The 19,940-nt window shown below is 52.2% G+C and overlaps 10 protein-coding genes across 10 annotated transcripts; 4 read left to right on the forward strand and 6 right to left on the reverse strand.

Moving 5' to 3' along the window:
- Nucleotides 1-1,035: 1,035 nt before the first annotated feature.
- Nucleotides 1,036-1,314, forward strand: LRP88_13630 (uncharacterized protein; the record flags this gene model as incomplete). The annotated part of the gene is made up of 2 exons (XM_083249989.1): nt 1,036-1,057; nt 1,109-1,314. 2 exons carry the CDS (start codon nt 1,036-1,038, stop codon nt 1,312-1,314), a joined length of 228 nt encoding a protein of 75 aa, XP_083094323.1.
- Nucleotides 1,315-1,565: 251 nt separating this feature from the next.
- LRP88_13631 (DASH complex subunit Ask1-domain-containing protein) lies at nt 1,566-2,958 on the reverse strand (the record flags this gene model as incomplete). The annotated part of the gene is made up of 4 exons (XM_083249990.1): nt 1,566-1,690; nt 1,746-2,667; nt 2,718-2,824; nt 2,934-2,958. 4 exons carry the CDS (start codon nt 2,956-2,958, stop codon nt 1,566-1,568), a joined length of 1,179 nt encoding a protein of 392 aa, XP_083094324.1.
- A 222-nt stretch (nt 2,959-3,180) lies between these two features.
- On the reverse strand, nt 3,181-6,121 carry LRP88_13632 (Spc98 family-domain-containing protein; the record flags this gene model as incomplete). Its single annotated transcript, XM_083249991.1, has 2 exons — nt 3,181-5,942; nt 5,995-6,121. The coding sequence occupies 2 exons, from the start codon at nt 6,119-6,121 to the stop codon at nt 3,181-3,183; spliced, it is 2,889 nt and encodes a 962-aa protein (XP_083094325.1).
- Nucleotides 6,122-6,533: 412 nt separating this feature from the next.
- LRP88_13633 (chromatin modification-related protein EAF7-domain-containing protein) lies at nt 6,534-7,438 on the forward strand (the record flags this gene model as incomplete). The annotated part of the gene is made up of 2 exons (XM_083249992.1): nt 6,534-6,747; nt 6,798-7,438. The coding sequence occupies 2 exons, from the start codon at nt 6,534-6,536 to the stop codon at nt 7,436-7,438; spliced, it is 855 nt and encodes a 284-aa protein (XP_083094326.1).
- A 158-nt stretch (nt 7,439-7,596) lies between these two features.
- On the reverse strand, nt 7,597-9,168 carry LRP88_13634 (uncharacterized protein; the record flags this gene model as incomplete). The annotated part of the gene is made up of 1 exon (XM_083249993.1): nt 7,597-9,168. One exon carries the CDS (start codon nt 9,166-9,168, stop codon nt 7,597-7,599), a length of 1,572 nt encoding a protein of 523 aa, XP_083094327.1.
- Nucleotides 9,169-10,443: 1,275 nt separating this feature from the next.
- On the forward strand, nt 10,444-12,222 carry LRP88_13635 (DEAD/DEAH box helicase; the record flags this gene model as incomplete). The annotated part of the gene is made up of 1 exon (XM_083249994.1): nt 10,444-12,222. The coding sequence occupies one exon, from the start codon at nt 10,444-10,446 to the stop codon at nt 12,220-12,222; it is 1,779 nt and encodes a 592-aa protein (XP_083094328.1).
- A 745-nt stretch (nt 12,223-12,967) lies between these two features.
- Nucleotides 12,968-14,932, forward strand: LRP88_13636 (uncharacterized protein; the record flags this gene model as incomplete). The annotated part of the gene is made up of 2 exons (XM_083249995.1): nt 12,968-14,620; nt 14,699-14,932. The coding sequence occupies 2 exons, from the start codon at nt 12,968-12,970 to the stop codon at nt 14,930-14,932; spliced, it is 1,887 nt and encodes a 628-aa protein (XP_083094329.1).
- A 933-nt stretch (nt 14,933-15,865) lies between these two features.
- Nucleotides 15,866-16,995, reverse strand: LRP88_13637 (uncharacterized protein; the record flags this gene model as incomplete). The annotated part of the gene is made up of 4 exons (XM_083249996.1): nt 15,866-16,335; nt 16,387-16,568; nt 16,624-16,777; nt 16,830-16,995. 4 exons carry the CDS (start codon nt 16,993-16,995, stop codon nt 15,866-15,868), a joined length of 972 nt encoding a protein of 323 aa, XP_083094330.1.
- Nucleotides 16,996-17,043: 48 nt separating this feature from the next.
- LRP88_13638 (uncharacterized protein) lies at nt 17,044-17,469 on the reverse strand (the record flags this gene model as incomplete). The annotated part of the gene is made up of 2 exons (XM_083249997.1): nt 17,044-17,283; nt 17,362-17,469. 2 exons carry the CDS (start codon nt 17,467-17,469, stop codon nt 17,044-17,046), a joined length of 348 nt encoding a protein of 115 aa, XP_083094331.1.
- Nucleotides 17,470-18,078: 609 nt separating this feature from the next.
- Nucleotides 18,079-19,637, reverse strand: LRP88_13639 (NAD-dependent succinate-semialdehyde dehydrogenase; the record flags this gene model as incomplete). Its single annotated transcript, XM_083249998.1, has 2 exons — nt 18,079-18,213; nt 18,264-19,637. The coding sequence occupies 2 exons, from the start codon at nt 19,635-19,637 to the stop codon at nt 18,079-18,081; spliced, it is 1,509 nt and encodes a 502-aa protein (XP_083094332.1).
- Between the last annotated feature and the right edge of the window lie 303 nt (nt 19,638-19,940).

Raw genomic sequence — 19,940 nt, forward strand, 5'->3', positions numbered from 1 at the left:
CTCAACTTCACCTCAACTCCAAAAGTTCCCAACCGACTCGTCCAACTTCCTGTTTAAGCATGGATCTTATCGCCCTGCAGGGCCAAGTCGCTCTCCGGCGTGACGTACTCATCGTCGTTTCTCCGTGCCTTCGTCCGGTGCGAAATTACATCATGGGCCAATCCTACCAAGCGAGCGACAAGGGTTCTTGGCGCCCAAGTCTTGGATGGAAACCATGAGAAGGGTATCATGACCTCCTTTGTCGAAGCCGTCAACTTGTGGATGATGTGATTTGTGAGATTTCTATTATTGGACTTTAGTCCGAGCTGGCTTATGGTTGAGAGAGACAGTACCTCGGATCGTCACTCAAAAGGTCGCAAGTAATCATCCGACCCCAAGGGATTTCGAGCTAAGCCCATTGTAACAACTCCTGGGGACTGTGTGAGTCGACAATTTTAGGATCATGAGTAACAAGCAGCTATGACTCCCACTGAAGAACGCGCGGTCATGGTTGGCTAGAGGATCTGACGTCCCTGCATCCTATCCCCCGCATGCTCTACTGTAATGCCGCCCTCACGCACACGCACCGCTCGTCTACCTACTGAGGAGGGTCTCGTGCATATCCTGCGTGTCTCGCTTACACCTCCTTGTCGTCAGCCTTGTACGTAGGCATCTGTGTGTTCGTCCGCTCCGTTGTTACTTGCTTACGATGGTGTGGTTTGCCTTGTTGCCTCGGACCGCGCCTTGGTGATCAGGCTTTCGTCATGACTCACGCAATCTCTGAGAGGTGACAATGCTGCTACGCAATACAATTCACGCAATTGAGTTTTTCATGTCTGTTTTGGATAGGAGTTGCAGATGTGCTAGAGCAGCGGTCGTTTATGGTCTCAGGCTTCAAGTATAAAGAGATGGGCATGAAGCATCTTGTAGACTTTATTCAATCGCACACTATTCAATCATAACTACAATCGCAAACACTTACAATCTTACACTCAATTGACTCTCAGTCAAATATTCATAACCATCAATCAATCCCTACTCAAACAACTCCGCAACATGTCGAACCCTACCACCAGCAGTAAGGATTCACACAAGTCTAACTCGAGCGTAGGCTGACTCTTAACCTAAGCCAACATGAACCCATCTTCAGACCAGTATACCAGCTCTAAGGCTGCCGACCCTGAGACAGCTTCCATTGCCACCTTTTCCTCAACCACGCCCCTGGTCAAGAAGGACAAGAAGGAAAAGCAACAAAAGCAGAAGAAGGAGACCGAGATCGACGTTCAGAAGCTACAGGAGCAGGCTTTGCGATCGCAAATCCGCTTTAGCATGTAATAGACGGTAGTCTTGAAAAAGGTCACTTAAAGGGGGCTTGGCGTGGCCACAAAGGCGTCATGGCACTGTATTTAAAAGGGCCGTTCCAAGCAACGGCCCAGCGTTAGATATTTTGGGGATTTTGGGTTAAAGCTCACCAGTCAATGTGACTTGGAGAGAGTTGGCGACGGGTACCATTCACATGAACAAGGCTGGCATTGGCAGTCTTTAGTCAAATTTGAATCTTATTATTTGCGAGTTCGCAACCACGCTTAGAAGCTATCGTTGAGAATATCCTCGTTCATCTTGACCATGGTAGGGCTGTACTCGGATGAGTTTGGATCAACGCCGGCATCCAGGAGAATATCGCCAACAATTCTCTGGCTGGCTTCTCGTGCTGAGATACAAGTTAGCCATGGTAGTCTTGAAACAGGATACTTTGAGCAACTTACCGGGTGTCTGTAAAAGCTTAGATGGGGGCAGGGCAAACTGGATCGTCTTGGGTGGACTCATGCCAGCATAAAGATCAATATCCTCATCCTCCTCGTCACTCTCCCAGTCAATCTCGTACTTCTTCTTTCCACTAGCAATAGTGCTTTCCTCAGCAAACACATCTCGCGTCTTCCTCGCCGTCGCCGGCGTCTGCACGCTGACACCAGGCGTTCTGGGACCCTGCGTGGCTGCTGCGAGGCGCTGCCGGGCGTTGCTCTTGTATGGCGACATGAATGCTTCGCTGCGGAGGGTGGGCACCGCCATTTCGGGGGACGAGCCGGGAGAGTCGTCCTTCCACGCGGGGGTCTCCTTCTTGGGCTGGTTGCTCTTGAGGGGGGAGATGCGATAGGCGGGTTTGTGTGGTGTGGCCTGGATGCGGTAGTTCTTGTCGAGGAGGCGATGGAGCAGGGGATCCTTGTTCGCTTGCGCCGATTGCTCGATTGTATGATCGTCGTCGAACTTGTTCCGTGGCGTCATGGCCATGTCTGGAAGTCTGGCGGTGTGCTGGGCGAATAGGATGGTCGAGTCCTCGTTGTCCTGCAGCACAGTCGTCTCATCCTCCTCGTCCTGTATCTCTCGCTTCATGGTTTCATACGGCGACTGCATATCGGAGAATCGCGTCCGGGTCTTGGACGCTGGGGGTCGGGGGGTGCTACCCGAGAGCTCGGCATCATCGAGGAGAGAGTCGTCGGCGTGGAAGGTAGAATGCTCGGCGCCGGTTGTGGCCGTCATGTCATCATCATGCTGGGCGGTGTAGTCTGCGGTGGTGTCCTCCTTCATGGCCGTGCTCTCTTCCACGTTGGTCGTCTCGTCATCGTTCGCAAGCTCTTCGTAGCCGGAGAGGGATACGTTGGCCGAGGCCTCGAAGAACTGTTTCCAGAACTGGACACTGTTAGCTCTGGGCGTCTTTCATTGAAGGAGATGTGCTGTACCTTTGATGCCTCCCATACGGCGCGCGAATGCTCCCCATACTGCTCGACTAGCGGGAGGATGCTCGTGGTCACGATGCGATGCGACTTGCTGAAGTTGTGATCGATTTCTGCCCAGGTTAGCACCCAACGAGATACAACAAGGGCAATTAATACCTTGAAGAGTGAGGGTGATGGATTGTTCGAGCCTCTCAAGCTCCTCTGTCAAAGACAGATTACGAGCTGCGTTGCTTGGTCGAGACATGGTTGTAATACTCAGCGGTTGTCCAAGTCGCTATGATGGATGTTGGGTTGCTTGTTTACTGGATGCTCATGATAAATTGGAGCCGCGCGTGGGGACGCGATGAGGGGCAGTCTTGGCGGGCCTCCATTGACACTTTGGCGGGGTATATTGCATCTCGTGTGTCACAAAGCCATGACAACAAATGTCAAAATAGATTATCCATAATTTCTTCTCTAGTCAATTCTAGCCTTTGGTGTAGTAGTCGTTCATCTCTAGTTTCATTAGAAGCTGGGCCACCATGTGATCTTCTCCAATGCCCTCCTGCTTCAGTCCCAAGTCGTCCGACACCTTGTTGCTTGTTGATCGACTCTTTTCTGTCAATGCTCGGCAGACCGTCGCAAAAATTTGAACCTTTGTCTTGAAGTTCTTGTAGAGTCGCTTAATCTCCTCTCGCGTTTCTTCAGGGCCTGTGTCTGGGCCTACCCCCATGGCTTTCATTCGGGAGAACTTGGAATACGCCAGTAAAGAGACGAATATTTCATCGAGAAGCTTCAAGACTGGCTGTTGTCTCTTTCGGAGGAAAAGAGAAAGCATAATCCGGTCTAGGACTCGCGAGTGAAATTCTCGAAGCCTGTCAGGACTCTCGACCGTTTCTGGAGTGCTGCTGAGATCTGGGTTGTTCAGATCTGACTCAATCTTGTCCAGCTTGGCTTCGAAAGCTTGCCAAGGGATAGCAATGCCCGAATCGAAAAAGAATGAAGTGATGCCAGAGATGAAGTGGTGTGCCTCTCGAGCAAATCGATATGAGATGTCCTCAGGGTCGTACCATTGGGTCGTTCTGGAGTTGACGTCTCGGAAGAGCTGGTTGATTACGTATAGCATCCTCAGGATTCTTAGCAGAAACTTGAAGATGCGATCATATTGTGTCAAGATGACTGGTGTAATGATGCTGGATAGGGGGCCTGGCGCCTTGTAGGACAAGCGAAGAAAGTCGAGAGCCTCCAGTGAATCTGGATTCATGCACTTCTCGATCTCCTCTTCCGACAGATCTCGCACACCAAAGCTCAGATCTCCCGGCAGCTCGGCCGAGTCCCTGGATATGCTGGTCAACCTTTCCTTGGAAAAGCCGTTGTCGGATGTAAAGCTCTCCGCCAGGACACCCATCAGCGCGAGCCGCAGCTCAGAGCTCGCGGGTGGCCAAGTGTCTCGACCTCCAAGACGAAGGCCCATGACACCGCCCTGTCGTGCGACTCCAGCTTGTCGTTCAGCTGTCTCCAACTCAGGGTCGAACAAGGCATGCGATAAGCGACTGACAAATAATCCGTTTCCAAACATGTGGAAGTCGCGGTGCATCTTGAGGTGGCTGCGCAAGTCATGGTTGCTAAACAGAAGTCGCAGGCTCTCTTGGTTGACCACATGGGATTGGGCTGAAGCAATACCACCGAAGGACAGCACTGGGAGCAGTGACCAGTGAGGCGCAAAATCAGGACGTTGGGTGGGAGGTCGATAGGCCCCAGACAGCCTTTGGCGGACAACTTGGCTCAGAGAATCCTCGGCCCCATGATCAGGCAGAGGCTGGTTGAACTGCTCAATGGACGCCAAGAGTCGCTGTTCCATTTGGTCTGCCTCGATTCCATGGTATTGCAGTTCGGCCCCGGAAGCCAACGGAAGCGCGTAACGCTTCAGAAGATCCTGCTCCTCGTACTGGTCTGGCTCTTGATGCGTCCTGGCCTTTTGAACCGCCTCAAAGAGATTGGCCCGATACTCGTTGACCCGAGCCTCAAGTTCGTGAATGGCGTCCCAATCGTAAAGCCAGCCGACCTTGGGAGGTCGAGTTACATCGAGGATATTCGGCGTCGCCAAGGGGTGTTCTGGGTGGCATGTCCTAATAAACCGCAGATTCTTGCCCGTCTCAAAGATGGACTTGGCGATGTCGTATGGCATAAAGTGAGGCATCTTGTTCTCATCCAAACGAAAATCGACATCTTCCACCTCTTGACCAAAGTCATCCATGTATTTCTCCTTGTCGACCTTGATGAACCCCTTGCTCTCACCAACGTTGGCTTTTGTTAGTGGGAGGCCCTCTTCTCGCTTGGTTCCGATCCATTCCTCTAGGAACTCAATCCATGGCTGTGAGACTCGTTGCAAAACCTCACGCATGATCCCACGTAGTTGCTCTTCGCCGTAGTCAACCGAATAAGCTTCGTGAAACACGTAAGAGAGGACGTGCTCGTCCGTGTAGCCCTTGCGAAATTTGGATGTAAGTCTGCGAAAAGGGGCCAAGATTGCCAAAAGCCCTTTGACAGTTGACTGCAGTTCCAAGAGTGATCGGGGATTCTGACCAGATACCGCCACATGCTGCTGAACATCCTTGAGGACCTGGTCAAGGGCACCAGCCAAAGCAACACCACATCGGTTAGTACGCTTTGAATATGTGGTTTGGACAAAGGATTGAAGTTCCAAGAACATCAAACCACATTTGTGACACTGCTTCTCTAATCCTTCGAGGATATCTCTCGAATACCCCGAAACACGCATGCTGGGTAATGCTGGCGCCAAAGACCGTCCCTTGTCTGGCCTGAGGAAGAAAACTGACTCTTGCCCAAGTGCCAAAGCAAGTAGCGAGGTGAAGTAGGCCTTGGCATCGATGATAGGTGTGTCCGAGTTCTTGAGTTCCAGAGGGTCCATCGACCACGTCAGGAGGGCATCGTAGACACCAGCACCAGCTTCGGTTACCATATGTGGTTGACCAACTGTTGCTCCACCGGCTATAAAGCCATCCCAAGTCTTGTGCTCGGCAGCCTTTGCTTCCGGCTCGTCAATACCCATCCATAAATCGTCCGTCAGCTCCGCATCATGGATGGTCTCTTTGGGGGTCGGGACATCGTTGGAGGAGGAGGAGACTTCGGGCCCAGCCTCTTCAGGCTGTAGGGACGGTAGCTGGAAGAAACCATTCTTCTCGACGGCTATGGATGATAATTGCACTAAATCAGAGTCTAGATCGTCTGAATAATTTATTAGCATAGTTAAAGTTGGAGATGATAAGAGAGGCATGACTTTTGAGACTGGGTGAGAAGAAGGGATTCGGTCCGTCAAGGTCGTCGTTAAGCCGTGCGTGCCATTTTGATCTCTTCCATAAGTCGGGGACATCAAAAACGGTTGATAGATCATCAGGTTCAGCCATGACTGCTATGTTGGTTCGAACAAACAATCCAACATCGTCCAAGACGAAGGTCGCGTGGAGTGCATGGTTGGGTTGAGCTGTTGCGCATGAGGTCCATTGGTTCGGGCGGTCAATTTACGCGAATTCGGCGGCCCCGCGACGCGTTACAGCGCCTTTCGCGCTAAGCATGCACTGGAGCTGAGCTGAGCTCCTTCCAGAATACGGCGCCAGCGAATCGCGGATCATTCACGCCACACCTTGTGGAGGGCAGCTCATGATCAAACAGAGCTTGAATCCCTCAACTCTCCATTGCATGGATTTCCTGCAGCATCTCTAGCATCACCACCGAAAACCGAGACATTTGGGAGCCCTTCCGCTGAATTCTTTGACCCAGATACATTCTATCCTCTCTACTCGTCACAGCTCAACCACAATGGCGCCTAGAAAGCGTGCCCGCGCCAGCACCCATACTGCGGCGACGCCAACGCCTGCGCGCGACGACGACGCCATGGACGTTGATACTCCTCAGGCCGGCGATCAAGAGGAAGCCACCGAACAAAAGGAGCCCGACAATGATTTCAACGACCACTGGACGGATGATCAAGTCGCTTCCCTATTCAAGGGCGTCATTCGCTGGAAGCCAGCTGGTTAGTTTCCATCTGTACCCTTGTTCTCATCTTCTAACAGCTGTTTATAGGGATGCACAGGCATTTTCGAATGATAGCAATCTCAGAGCACCTGCGGAATCACGGCTTCGACCCCGATCTATACCCGCACACGCGCATCCCCTACATCTGGCAGAAGCTGCGGACATACTACAACCTCGAAGTCATCGACGAGCGGGAGAACTTTGACGAGGACGAAACGGAGGATCGATATGTCGAGTTTTCGCTCCCAAGAGCACAATTCTTTGACGCCATGATGCAGCGCGCACATGCCGACCCCAGCGAAGCGCCTACATCACCTGCGCAACTCGATCTCTCGCCAGCACCGTCGTCCCCGGCCAAGAAGCGAAAGCGAGGTGACACCAAGACTAGAGGTACTTCGGTGGAGGACACTGAAGAGGGAACCGACGCACCATCGCCAGCTCCAAAGACAAAGCGAGGATCAAGACAGAAGAAGAAGGGCGCGACCCAGACCAAGGCTGAGAAGCAGGAAAAGGCCGAAACGACAGAGGAAGAGGAAGCAGAGGAAGGCAGCTCAAGCTCTTCGAGCGAGGAGGAAGAAGGAAGCGTCGAAGAGGGCGGAACACCCGTCTCGAAAGCGACGAGAGGCGCCAAGAAGGGACAAAAGTCGGCGCCCGCAAAGACGAGGGCGAGGGCACGGAGAAGACGTTGAGGTTGAAGTTGTGGTTCTGCATCTTGGCGGCGGGATGTTATGGTTTAGATACCCTTGAGCAATGGAATTCATGAATATGTAATGATTACTGTAGATCCTTCGTCTAATTGTATGGACATGGCCTGGTAAATGCTTGTACATGTCGGGTCTTTCGACGTCTATTTGCTCTCCCACTCGCTGCGGTATCTCGTCTGGGTCCTCCAATCCCGTCCTATAGGAAAGATACTCTCTATATCAAGTGTCGTCCGCTGCGTCGAGCCCGGCTGATACACCTTGGGCATCTCGATCGGCGGCTTCTTCTGCAGGAGATCCCACATCTCGGCCTCAGCCTGCCGGCTGACGTGCTGATCGCGCTCCTCGGCGTACTGCTCCTGCCGTCTTTCTGTCGCGATGCGGTTCTTGAGGGATTCCTTTTTGCGGTAGGTCTCTGGGAAGTCGGCGGCGGAGAACTGTAGAATCTCCATGGCTTCTCGGTTGATGGCGGCTTCTTCCTCGCGCGATGCAATCATTGCCGTCTCAAAGTCTGAGTCGTCTATTACATCCTCGTCAGAGAGATCCGAAAGGTCTTCGACCGTGGTTGGCTCGAGTACTCTTTTCGCCTTTTCTTCGCGTCCAGGCAAGTCACTCTCGATTTGATCGTAGCTAAGAGATTCCTGATCTGCCTCTTCGCCCCGGTCAAGTGGTTCGTTGTATACCTCGAGCCGAAGTCTCCGGGCACACTTGTTCCAGAACCTCAGAGAGTTTCGTTTCAGGCCTAGCGAGGCAACTGCAGTTTCGACATCCTCCACCCTGATGATGTCGCGGGTTGAGGGTATGACCTCCCTCTTGGCTCGGATCCTGGACATGCTGAGAAAAATGGTTGCTTGGACAATTCTTCTGGTTATGGAGACTGTCAAAGAGTGGAAGTCCTCGAATGTCGTCGCCCACATTGAAGGAGGGTTGTCGTCGATAAAGTTCCAATTCTCACTAGGAATGGAAGAGTTCATAAAGATGCGCTCAGAAAGCCCCAACCAGGCGGGAAGATGGAAAAGGGTAGAGAAGGGCAGGTTTTGGCCCTCGGGATTCTCGCCATTGTCAAGTTGGCGGGCGATTTTGGGGGTAATGTCCCAGCACTCTCCCCATTTGCTCTCTTCCCGTTGCTCTTCTTTGCGCTCCTGGCGGACAGATACGGCGTCGGCAGCTTCTTCCAGAGCATGGCAGCACTGCTGGCTGAGCTCGATTGCCGCAGGATGCTCGGGGAATTCGATGGCCGAACGTCTGACTTCTCGTTGCCTTAGAAGCTGCGCCCTCTGGAGCACGTGGAGGTAATGATTCACCTCGACCTCGCTCTTTGTGCCTATGCGCGAGGCGATCCCAGGCAGATCACCTTGCCCTAGGCGTGCGAGAGCCTCAAAGAAGAGTTTCTTTTCCAGAGTGGACCACAGTGTGAGGCCGATTTGGCTCGCGTCGAGGACGCCCTCTTCATCGACGACACAAACCCGCTGCGCCGCATCTTTAATGTCGATGTTGAGAAGGTTCAGATAGTCGGTGTTCAGAACCCCTTTATGCCGCTTGAAAACACGAGGTGCCGGGTCCTCCTCTGCTGGACGTTTGAGTGATGACTGTTGATCGTCCTCGGCTGCATCGATTTCGTCGCCGCTGTATATGCTACCAGAGGCATCGCTGTCTCCTTGGCCATATTCTCCAAGTAAACCTTGCGCGACTTGGGCCCTCAGCTCAGCGTCGCCCATGTCAGGTCCCTCCTCAGCGAGGGGATCATAGTCGGTTTCCGGCTCCATGCTCCCTCGTTCCTTGTGTGTGGAAGATTGTGAGAAGGTGAAAACATGATAGCAACGGCGGGACTAGGGCGAGTTCCGACCTGGGAGTGAATGCAAGGCCAGTGAAGAATCTAAGAAGATTGAAGCTTGTAAAAAGTGAAGAAGCCGGGCTTCAACCCATGCTTCACGGCGTTCAAAGTAAAACTGAAAAGGTGAGTGCCCTCAAGCATCATTGGCTAGAAGATTTCGGGAGCTCATACCTGCACCGCCCCGTACATGCACCGTTGGGCCTTAGTCAGCAACAACCCACTATAACTCCTTTCCTCTCAGTGCCCTAAGGGCTATCTTGACCACGTAAAATACAGCATTTTGCGCCCCTTCTATGACCTTCTATATGACATTTACTGCAAGTGGGCAATTTCTTCTCTAATGGCTCTTGTGGCTCTTGGGGCAGCCGGCTAGGGGGCTCTTGGGGCTCTTGCGGCTGCTGGCTAGGGGGCTCTCGGGGCTCTCGGGGCCCGTGGTTATGGTGGGAAAATCGGGCTTCAGTGCGTTGTTGGAGATACCATAGCTCGTACGAGTTTTCTTTGGCAAGGATTGAAAATTGGCAGCCTTGCCGCCAGCGATTGCAAGCATAGAGGATAGTAGGCCGTTCAGAGCCTCCCCAATGCGTACGTGAGCGTCGAATAATCCATTTATATCCGCCAATTGTTGCGTAAATTGCAAGATCAAGCTCAAGCTCCTCTCGCGAGGGATAATATTGAAAAGGTGGGAGGTCTTCCATTGGTTATTGTAGGTGCTAAGTTATAGGGCCCTTAGGGCATTAAGAGGAAAGGAGTTATAGTGGGTTGTTGCTGACTAAGGCCCAACGGTGCATGTACGGGGCGGTGCAGGTATGAGCTCCCGAAGATTTCAATCTGATTACTAATCCTGCGCCAGCATCAACCTCTGCATCACCAATTTTCATCAATCACATTGCATTAGGCTGAACGTTTTCGCGTTGCGTTTCTCATCATGTACAATGCTACAATTTGTTTCAAAATGTCTTTTCCGTCCACGCACCGGGACGGGCGCATCCGCGGCCACTCCCTTGGCTTTGAAGGCATTCGCATCGACCGTGGCTCATAAAAAGCCCAAGCTGAAGCTTCGAGATTATCAGGAGGAATGCATCTCATCGGTTCTGGATTCATTGAAACAGGGTCATAAGAGAGTAGGAATATCGCTAGCCACTGGTAGTGGAAAGACGGTATGTTGAATTCATACCATGAAAGTCCTTCAACTCACAAGTACAAGGTCATCTTTACACAACTCATCGACAAGATCCCGTCAATTTCCAAGGAGGCCACGCAAACCCTAATCTTGGCGCACCGTCGAGAGCTCGTTGAGCAAGCAGCTCATCACTGTCAGCGCGCGTATCCACATAAGACTATCGAGATTGAGATGGGCAATGTGCATGCCACAGGAACAGCCGACATTACTGTTGCCAGCGTACGGAGCATAACATCACAGGACCGACTGAGAAAGTTCAATCCTTCCCGGTTCAAGCTGGTGCTTGTCGATGAAGCCCATCATATTGTTGCGCCAGGTTATCTCAAGACCCTGGGCCACTTTGGGCTTGAAGAGAAGCGGGACAACTCTCCAAATCTGGTTGGTGTGTCTGCTACCTTTTCACGATTTGATGGGGTTAGAATTGGTGCAGCCATTGATGAGATTGTTTACCACAAGGATTATGTGGACATGATCTCTAAGAAATGGCTCTCGGATGTCATTTTCACGACCGTTGAATCCCACGCCAACCTATCAAAGGTGAAGAAAGGCGCATTTGGCGATTATCAGCCTGGTGAGCTGTCCAAGGCCGTCAACACGGACGAAATCAACGACATCACTGTGCGCAGCTGGATGGCCAAAGCTCCTGGGAGAAAGTCGACATTAGTCTTCTGCGTCGATGTGGCCCATGTCGTCGAGTTGACTGAACGGTTCCGAAAACATGGGTTTGACGCGAGATATGTCACCGGAGACACTCCCAAGGTTGAGAGAGGCGAGACTCTTGATGCTTTCAGGAACGGCGAGTTCCCTGTGCTGGTCAATTGCGGCGTCTTTACCGAGGGCACTGATATACCGAATATTGATTGCATCATCCTGGGCAGACCAACCAGGTCACGCAACCTCCTTGTTCAAATGATTGGCAGAGGAATGCGATTGCATCCCGGGAAGAAGAATTGCCATGTTATCGATCTTGTGTCGAGCCTGGACACTGGAATCGTGACAACTCCTACGCTGTTTGGTCTTGATCCAAACGTGTTGGTTGAGAGAGCAACAGTGAAGGATCTAAGAAAGATCAAAGAGTCTCAAGATGTCGAGCACGTGGACTCTCAGATGTCTCTCTCCTACCAAACATCTGGCGGCCCAAACTCCCCTGAATCAGTCACGTTCACCGACTACTCGTCCGTGTTGGACCTCATCGCTGACACATCAGGCGAGAAGCACATTCGTGCCATCAGCAAATACGCTTGGGTTCAGGCCGGAGAGGAAAAGTTTGTGCTGTCAGCCCCAAACGGCTCCTACATCAGGATCGAAAAGATTAGTGAACGAATCAAGGCATCTGAGCCCATCTTTCGAGCCGTCGAAGTGCGTGCGCTTCCTCCTGGTATGGCAAAGTCACCTTATGCAATGCCAAGAGAGATCCTCACCGCCGCAACATTCACCGACGCTGTGCACGGGGCGGACAGCTTCGCTGCAAAGGCATTCCCTCACACCTTTATTCACCGCTACCAGAGATGGCGTTCACTGCCTCCCACAAAGGGGCAGGTCGACTTCATCAACAAACTCCGCGGCAAGGCCAAGCCCCTGACTGTCGACGACCTGACAAAGGGCAAGGCGGCCGACATGATCACCAAGCTCAAGCACGGCGCCCGTGGTCAGTTTGCAAAGATCGAGGCGGAACAGAAGAAGCAAGCTCGGCAAAGAGTGGCGGCAGAGACCAAGAGGCTCCGCGAGCATGTCAGTGTCGGACCTGTGGCCGTCTGACTGGGTCATGGGCCGGAAGGAGCTGCTATTCGTCAGCTATGTAACAAGACATGTACAACATTATAGAAAAGGGCGTTTGGCTGGATCACTTTTTGGTGCTTGTGCATCAGGAGGTTTTTGGGGATTGTGCTTTGGAAGCCGGTATAGAATCTCGGGACTTGATGAAGGGTTTGGCATGTATCACCTCCTATTATAGCTGCGAGCAACTCAAGCCACGAGCTTGAGAGACCTACTCACATGAAAGACTGTATTCATCTCATTCTAACCATCCCATCAAATGTGTACAGACCGGGCTCGCCGAACAAGGGGGGATTCACAAAGGACATCGCTCATGTCCGAAGTCGAGCAAACAAAAGGAGTCAAGGGGCTGAATAAAAGGGAGCAGACGCCTGTATCTCCCAGTCATCGAGATCACCCCCCTCTTCTTTACTCCTCTGGCGTGTGATTGACAGACGATGGAGCAACACCAACGAGGGGGAGTTGGTCAGTTCCGGCCGAGGCTGGTGGGAACTGCCATGGCAGTGATGGCAGCTGGTGTGTTCACGAACCTGACTGCGGCAGACTCTGTCACTGACCTGGCACTTCTTTCTTTGAACCTTGATGCGTGAGCTTTTTTCTTTTTCTGCCTCTTCTCTTTGAAGCCACTCAGCCGTCTCCAAGAGATCACTTCAAGCACGCTCACAGCTTCATCACCTTTCGTTCAAACCTCATCTCCTTGGCCAAGTTTGCCAGGCAATATACAATAATGGACCTCGGCCGCAGCGAGTCCTCGCTTTCCTGTATCCGACCGCCCTCGTCACTGCTCATCGAGCGCCCCTTCGAGCCCGATGAGCCCGCCAACGCCCAGGAGAAGGGGAAGCGCATCCACTTCTTCGATGTCTTCTGCCCGAGCTCTCCAGCTGCTTCACCCATCTCGCCCAGAGCCATAGTCCAGAATGAGGAGAAGCGCTTCGAATCAGTTGCCGCCTTCTCTCCAAGCCCGGAGGCTGTTGTGCCTACTTCACCCAAAAACGTCGTTCAGAATGAGAAGCACTTTGAACTGCTCGATGTCTTCTCTCCAACTCCTGCGGATGTTCCACATTTCTTACCCAAAGCCATCATTCAGAATGAGCAGACGCACCTCGCCCTGCCTGGCGTCTTCTCACTAACACCCGACACTGTCTCACCAGAGAGGCCAACCATAGATCACCACTTGCCTAGCCCTTCCTCTCACCAAGCCTCATCCATCGAGGTCATCAGCACCCCCGCCGACCTGAGAAACTTCAAGAGCGGCGAACTCGAGCGCCAAGGAGCCCCTGCTCGTGAGGTGCTCAGGGACCAGTTTGCGGGTCCTCGCCCAGTTGGCGATCCATCTGTACTTGTGGCAGGAGAATATAGACTAGTGTTCCCGCCTCCATCTCGCGACGCATACCCCAACATCGAAAGGTTCCCGTTTACGTTTGTGGAATCGTCCAAGCCTGTTGATCTAGATGAGCCCATGGGAGGATACGTTGAGCAGAGCAACAAGCTAGAAGGCTTTCTCACCACGCAGAGCAAGAAATACGCCAAGGACTATGCCAAGTACGCCCGTCAACACGCGAAACTCACTGCGACCTGGGACAAGATCAACGACGCTCGATATGCCAAGGCTGAGAAGGAATCGCGCAGGCAAGACCACAACCCTGCCAAGGGAGAGCACAAGATCATTGAGCCTCTCACCAGAAACCAGCAGCGCAAGGTCATCGAGCTCGAGACGGACCTGGCGCCCCTGATGGAAAAGGTGGCGCTCAACCGCGCCGAGACTGAGGGCGCCATCGCCGCGGCCTTCATGTTCAACTGGGGTCACGCCGACCGAGCGCCAACTAAGCACCAGATATCGATACTGCGCGAGTTGAAGGGATTCGAGAAGTTCGTCTTTGAGAAGGAGAAGCCTGAGGTCAAGACCGGCCTTGACTATGTCGTCACTGACGCCGACTTGCATGGGCATGCCATGAGTCGTAACCCTACTCAACCTTTGTTTGACGATATCCGGAAGGAGAGTAAGAAGGTATACCAGGAAGCGTTTTGCAAGCAGCGAAAGGAGGACCTTCTACACGCTCCCGTAACTTCTCTTCCACTCCCTCCACCTCCTGAGCCTGTTGAGTCCGCTGAGGCGGCTCCCTGGGAGGCATTTCTGTGCCCCAAACCCAAGACGACCGTCAAGGACGAAGCCAAGTCGTCGGCCCCGATTCCTGACTGGTTCGCCATCTTTGTCAAATCCAACATCTTCAAGTTCGAGAGCTTCAAGCTCCAAGACCAGTTCAACGAGCTCCTCCGCACCATCCGAAAACTCGAGTCGAGAATTAACAACCCCGACACTCCTGCGCGACCCAAGTGGGATCTCGAATGGCACGACCCCAGCCTTGCGTGGTCGACTCCGGTCCGACAGAAGAGCGGCGGCTAGTGGAAATGCCGCTCCGATAAGGACGCGCCGGTCGGCGAGCGCATGTGTCGTCAGTGCCACGGGATGGAGACGGCCCTTGAGCCTCAGGTGAAGATGCCGGACGAGGATGTCGGACTCGAGGGCGACTTTGACTTTGCGGATGTGTTTGAGCCGTCGTGGGATGCTAAGAAGCCTGACATGGAGTCACCAGAGACTCAACTGATGGGAATCAAGGTTGGGATCCAGAAGGCTATGGCTGCCAAGAAGGATGCTGGGAAGGCTCGGGCTCGGCCTGTACGCAAGTGGTAGGGAGGTGGTTTGGGTCTCGGGGTATCAAATCGCGGCTGTAGCAGGGCGCCTTGCAGTCTTGCAAAGGATATAGCGCTCAAAGCAAGTACAATCAGTTTAATGAAGATTGAAGTGATGTGGATGTGCTCAACATTGTATGCTCTGAACTGCTTGACTCTCATGCTGTGTGTCTCTTCTTAGCTTGGGCGTGTGCGAATGCTCCTGTTTCCGCAAATTCCCCAGTTTTGTTGGTAATTCCTACCAAGCATGGGTTTCGTAGGTTTGAATGCTAGGTATTTCTTGGTACATGATGATTTATTTCTTGGCTGAAGAGGAAATGTTGACGAATAGTAAATGTATTTAGATCCAAGCAGCCTCATTCAGAATTGGATGGCAATCAACCCGAGGGCAGAGATGTTGGGGTTTTTCGTTTGGCCTATTGGCAACTTGCATTAACCAGTTCCATTCCCCTTCTCTATACATAAGCTGCCATGACTTAGATATTCATGTCTTTCAATTGATTCCGAGAGACCTCCTCATCCATCCCAGTGTGGGCTTGCGCTGGGTTCCCGACCCCAGCACGTACCCAATTAAGTCTGCGCCCAACCGTTTTACTCCATGAGCTGTCAAAAACTCAACGGCATTTTGCATCTGTGACAGGGATGGGTTTTGCGGCAGGTCTGTTATTCAAGTTGGACTCAAATGGACAGAAAAATTGACCAAGAAGAAGACATTGCGTTGAAAGGCGTTAAGAGTCAATAAGATATCAACGCCATGACGATCTTGCTTGTTATCTCTGCGAAAATAACATGCTACCTAAGAGTAATTCCAACTCATAAGGGATTTGCACCTGGAAACTCAACTACTTACTTAGGGATGTTCTAGATATTTCATCGCACAATATAAACATTTAACAATGCTGTAATTTGTCTTCCTGTATCAAAAGAATCCCCCCTAGTTGATAAAGTCGCTGCCAGGGAAATCGCCCAAAGTAGTAACATCCTTCAGAGCCTGTACGACAATCTCGATAGCCTTGACAAGATCTTCCTCAGTAATAGTGATTGGCGGGCTGAAGCGCAGACGACCAGCTCCAATACCCACCAAAACTCCCCTGAGTGCTGCCAGAGCAGCTACCCGTCGAGCGGTGACGCCGGGGACAGACTCATCTAGGACAAGAGATTGGAAGAGGGCACCTCCTCGGAGCTCCTTGACGTGAGGAGGCGACAGTTTCTTGACCGTCTTGGCGAGTAGCTCTCCTAGGCGTTGAGAGCGCTCTGAGATCTTTTCTTCCTCGAGAACTTCAAGAGAAGCTATGGCTGCAGCGCATGCGACAGGGGCTGCACCAAAGGTTGAGAGGACCTCGTTCTTCCCAAGGACATCCATCATATCTTTCTTGCCCATAATGACAGACATGGGGTAAAATCCTAGATCTTATTAGCCCCCAGAAGTACAATTGCAGACAGGTAGATGCTCACCTCCAGTTACCGCCTTTCCAAGCGTAACCAGATCTGGATGGACGCCTTCTTCATGCTGATAGGCCAAGTCCCTTCCAGTTCGTCCGTAACCAGACTGGATCTCGTCGCAGATGAAGAGGATGTTGTACTTGTTGCAGAGATCCTGCACAGCCTTGAGATACCCCTTTGGTGGGAAGCGGGTACTGGTGAGTTTGAGGTCAGTGACCAGCTCTCGTTTCGACAGAAATGAAGACTCACCCGGCCCAACCCTGAACAGCTTCGACTAGGAAAGCTGCAATCTTGTGACCGTCTTGCTTGAAGGTTTCTTCTAGCACTTCCACATCCCCGTACTGAATCAGCTTTCCGCTCGTTGGCGCATACGGGCCGACATTGGGAACGTGTTGTCCAAAGTCTGAGGAACAAGTTAGATGGAGATACAGCAAAGGAATCAAGAATGGAGTTACTCTTTGCAACGACGGTAGCAAGAGGCATGGTTGCTAGCGTCAATCCGTGATAACACTGATCGGTGGTGAGGATCCAGGCTTCACCCTCTGAAATGCCTTTCTTGGTGTAAGCCCACTTGCGGGCGATCTTGACAGCCGACTCGACAGCTTCAGAACCGCTGAGCATGGTGGCAATAGAATCGTAGCCGAATTTCTGCGCATGTTAGACACTAGATTATAATCGAGAACAAAGGCCAGGGCTTGCCGTTGTGATGCGCTCCGCAAACTTGGCATAGAGAGGGCTGATGTAGGCGGTGCCGACGAGCGGCATCTTTTGAATTTGCTCAGCGGCAGCTTTGGCGATTTTAGGGTGAGAATAGCCAAAGTTCATGACGGCGAACTGAGAGATGAAGTCTATATACTTCTTCCCATCCACATCAGTGATGATGTGGTCTTGGGCACTCTCGACGGCCACCTAAGAAGACAGGTTAGGGAAGCTTAGCTAGTGTAATAGAGCTTAACTCGCAGGAAACGTAGCAAAGCCTCCTCGGACATGTTTAGACCACAAGTCGACATAATGCGAGGTCTGCTTAGACAGAGCGAGGTCGTTGTTAGAGACCCTGCTGCCCTTGGGCAGGATATCCGTGGCAGAGGGAGCCATTGCGAGGATGACAAAGAAGTAGAAGAGAAACCGTTTGCATGTATGTAATTGTTTGATTAAGGCTCTGATGCTCAATTGGCACTTCTTATACCCAAGCCTCGGTGACTCTATCTCATGGCGCTTGTTCAGCACTGGGACTGCGACTCGCACTTCCCAATGCGGTAATCCACCATGACGCCGTCTCGCAGATAGATAATGGTGGTGCCGGCAATCACAGCCAATAACTATGAACCGGCCCGGTCCTTGGATGGCGATTTCTAAGCCGAAATGACTCCTCGTCGAACTATTCTTCGGCTTGAACATGTGGGCAAGGGAATGGGGCTTGTGATTCTCCAGCTGAGCCTTTGAGGTTTACCTGTCGTCACTAGCCCACATTACACTTGATCTCCACATCACTACGGATGGTTCAAGCTATTGGCACTCCCATACGAGCCTGAGTATATCGGGAAAGGTCAATTAAGATAAAAATCACGTTGGAATATGGCCAATATCACATTCATCCACTGTTAGGCCTTCGAGGTATTGTTGAGTGTAAGTCAGAGAGGTGCAACATGTGAACGACTATATCAACCAATATATCGATATCCAACGACAATTTCATGCAATATTCTAGTTGATAGTCCAAGTCCCAGTCTTTTGAATCAGATACTCAGCAACAGCCACATCCTTGCCGCTCTCCTTGCCATAGCCACTCTCCTTGGTACCACCAAACGGACTCTCGGCCGCAGAACCATTTCCAGTGTTCTAGAGAAAATTAGTCTCACTTCAAGTAGCCTGATGGATAGACAACTTACCAGCCCGATCATGCCTGCTTCGAGCTTCTCAAACATCCTCCACAGACGATCGGCGTTCTTGGTAAAGGCATAGCTAGCTAGGCCCATGCTCGTGTCGTTGGCCAGCTTGATCGCTTCATCCTCCGTATCAAACTTGAAGAGTCCGCAGACAGGGCCGAATGTCTCCTCGCAACTCATCTTCATGGAGGAGTTCATGTTGGCCAACACAACCGGCTCCATGAAGTAGCCGCTGCCCAGTCCAACGGGAGCGAATGGCTTTCCAGATCCGAGAGCCAGCTTGGCGCCGCGCGAAACTGCGTCTTGAACCTGTGCCTCCGCCTTTTCCAGCCCGATGGGTGTTGTTACTGCGCCGAATGTCGTGTCAGGGGCTGCGCCGTGGCCGATATTAAGCTTTCTCGTCTTCTCGACAAACATGGCTGCGAACTTGTCATAGACGCCCGCCTGAACGTAGACACGATTCGCAGATATACAAGCTTGGCCGGCGTTCCTCCATTTCAATACCATGAGCTGATCAAGGGTCTGCTCAAGGTCGGCATCGTCAAACACAATGAAGGGACAGTTACCTCCGAGCTCGAGCGTGCATTTCTTTAAGCCTCGCGCGCATAAGCCGGCCACGATCTTGCCCACTCGCGTGCTCCCGGTGAAGGTCACCTTTTTGACCAGTGGGTGCAAACACATGGCCTCGGAGAGGCTGGGCGTGTTCTCGAGAGAAGTTGTCAGGACGTTGAAGACACCGTCAGGGAACCCTGCTCTCGTGGCTAGGTCGGCCAGGGCTAGGCAGGTTAAGGGGGTCTCAGGAGACGGCTTCACGACCATGGTGCAGCCAGCTGCAAGAGCAGCGCCTGCCTTTCGGAGGATCATGGCCACTGGGAAATTCCAAGGTACCAGAGCAACCGAGACGCCGATGGGCTGCTTGATCACCAGGACCCTCCTGTTTGGGGCAGAAGGGATGCTGATGGAGCCCTGGATGCGTTCTGCTTCTCCAGCAAACCACCACGTAAAGCCAAGAGAGTATTCAATCTCTGCGTGGGCCTCAGAAAGGGGTTTTCCGGTTTCGTACGTCAAGAGCTTGGCCAGGTCGTCACGGGCATTGCTGATGCGGCCATGCCAGGCTAGAAGCAGCTGAGCTCTCTTGCGGGGGTTCATGACGCTGTATTCTTGAAAGGCTTTGTGGGAAGACGTGATGGCTGCGTCGACGTCTTGAGGTCCATTGTCTGGGCATGTGGCCCAGACTTTTCCACTGCCTGGATCAAGAACATCGAATCGCTTTGAGGACGCTGCGGAAACCCATTGCCCGTGGACGTAAGAGTTCTCATGGAATAGGGTGGAATCCGCAAGGTGGAAGGGGAGATTACCTTCTTTGACCCTCGTCATCGTTTTCGAATTGTATAAAGAGGTTCAGCCGAGAATGCGTACCGTAGCTGGAAGATGGATGTAAAGGGGCAATAGCTCCCTTCAAAACTCCGAGAGAAGGCAAAATTGAAACGACGGTCAAGGTTCTTCTGGTCAAGTGTAGGATGCAACTCGCTTTCTAGATAACTAACATCGGAGAAGAGTGGTATATAATCCCAAGCCATAAGCCTTCCTCTTGCCATACCGTCCAAGATATGTGCCACGCCTACACAAGGCGGCAAGTCTTACTTAATATAGCTTAAAGCCACGGTCAAGAAAGAAGTA

Source organism: Fusarium phalaenopsidis (genome assembly GCF_050370095.1).
Source record: "Fusarium phalaenopsidis strain FUZ10S chromosome Unknown contig_32332, whole genome shotgun sequence".
In the NCBI taxonomy this organism is placed as follows: Eukaryota; Fungi; Ascomycota; class Sordariomycetes; order Hypocreales; family Nectriaceae; genus Fusarium; species Fusarium phalaenopsidis.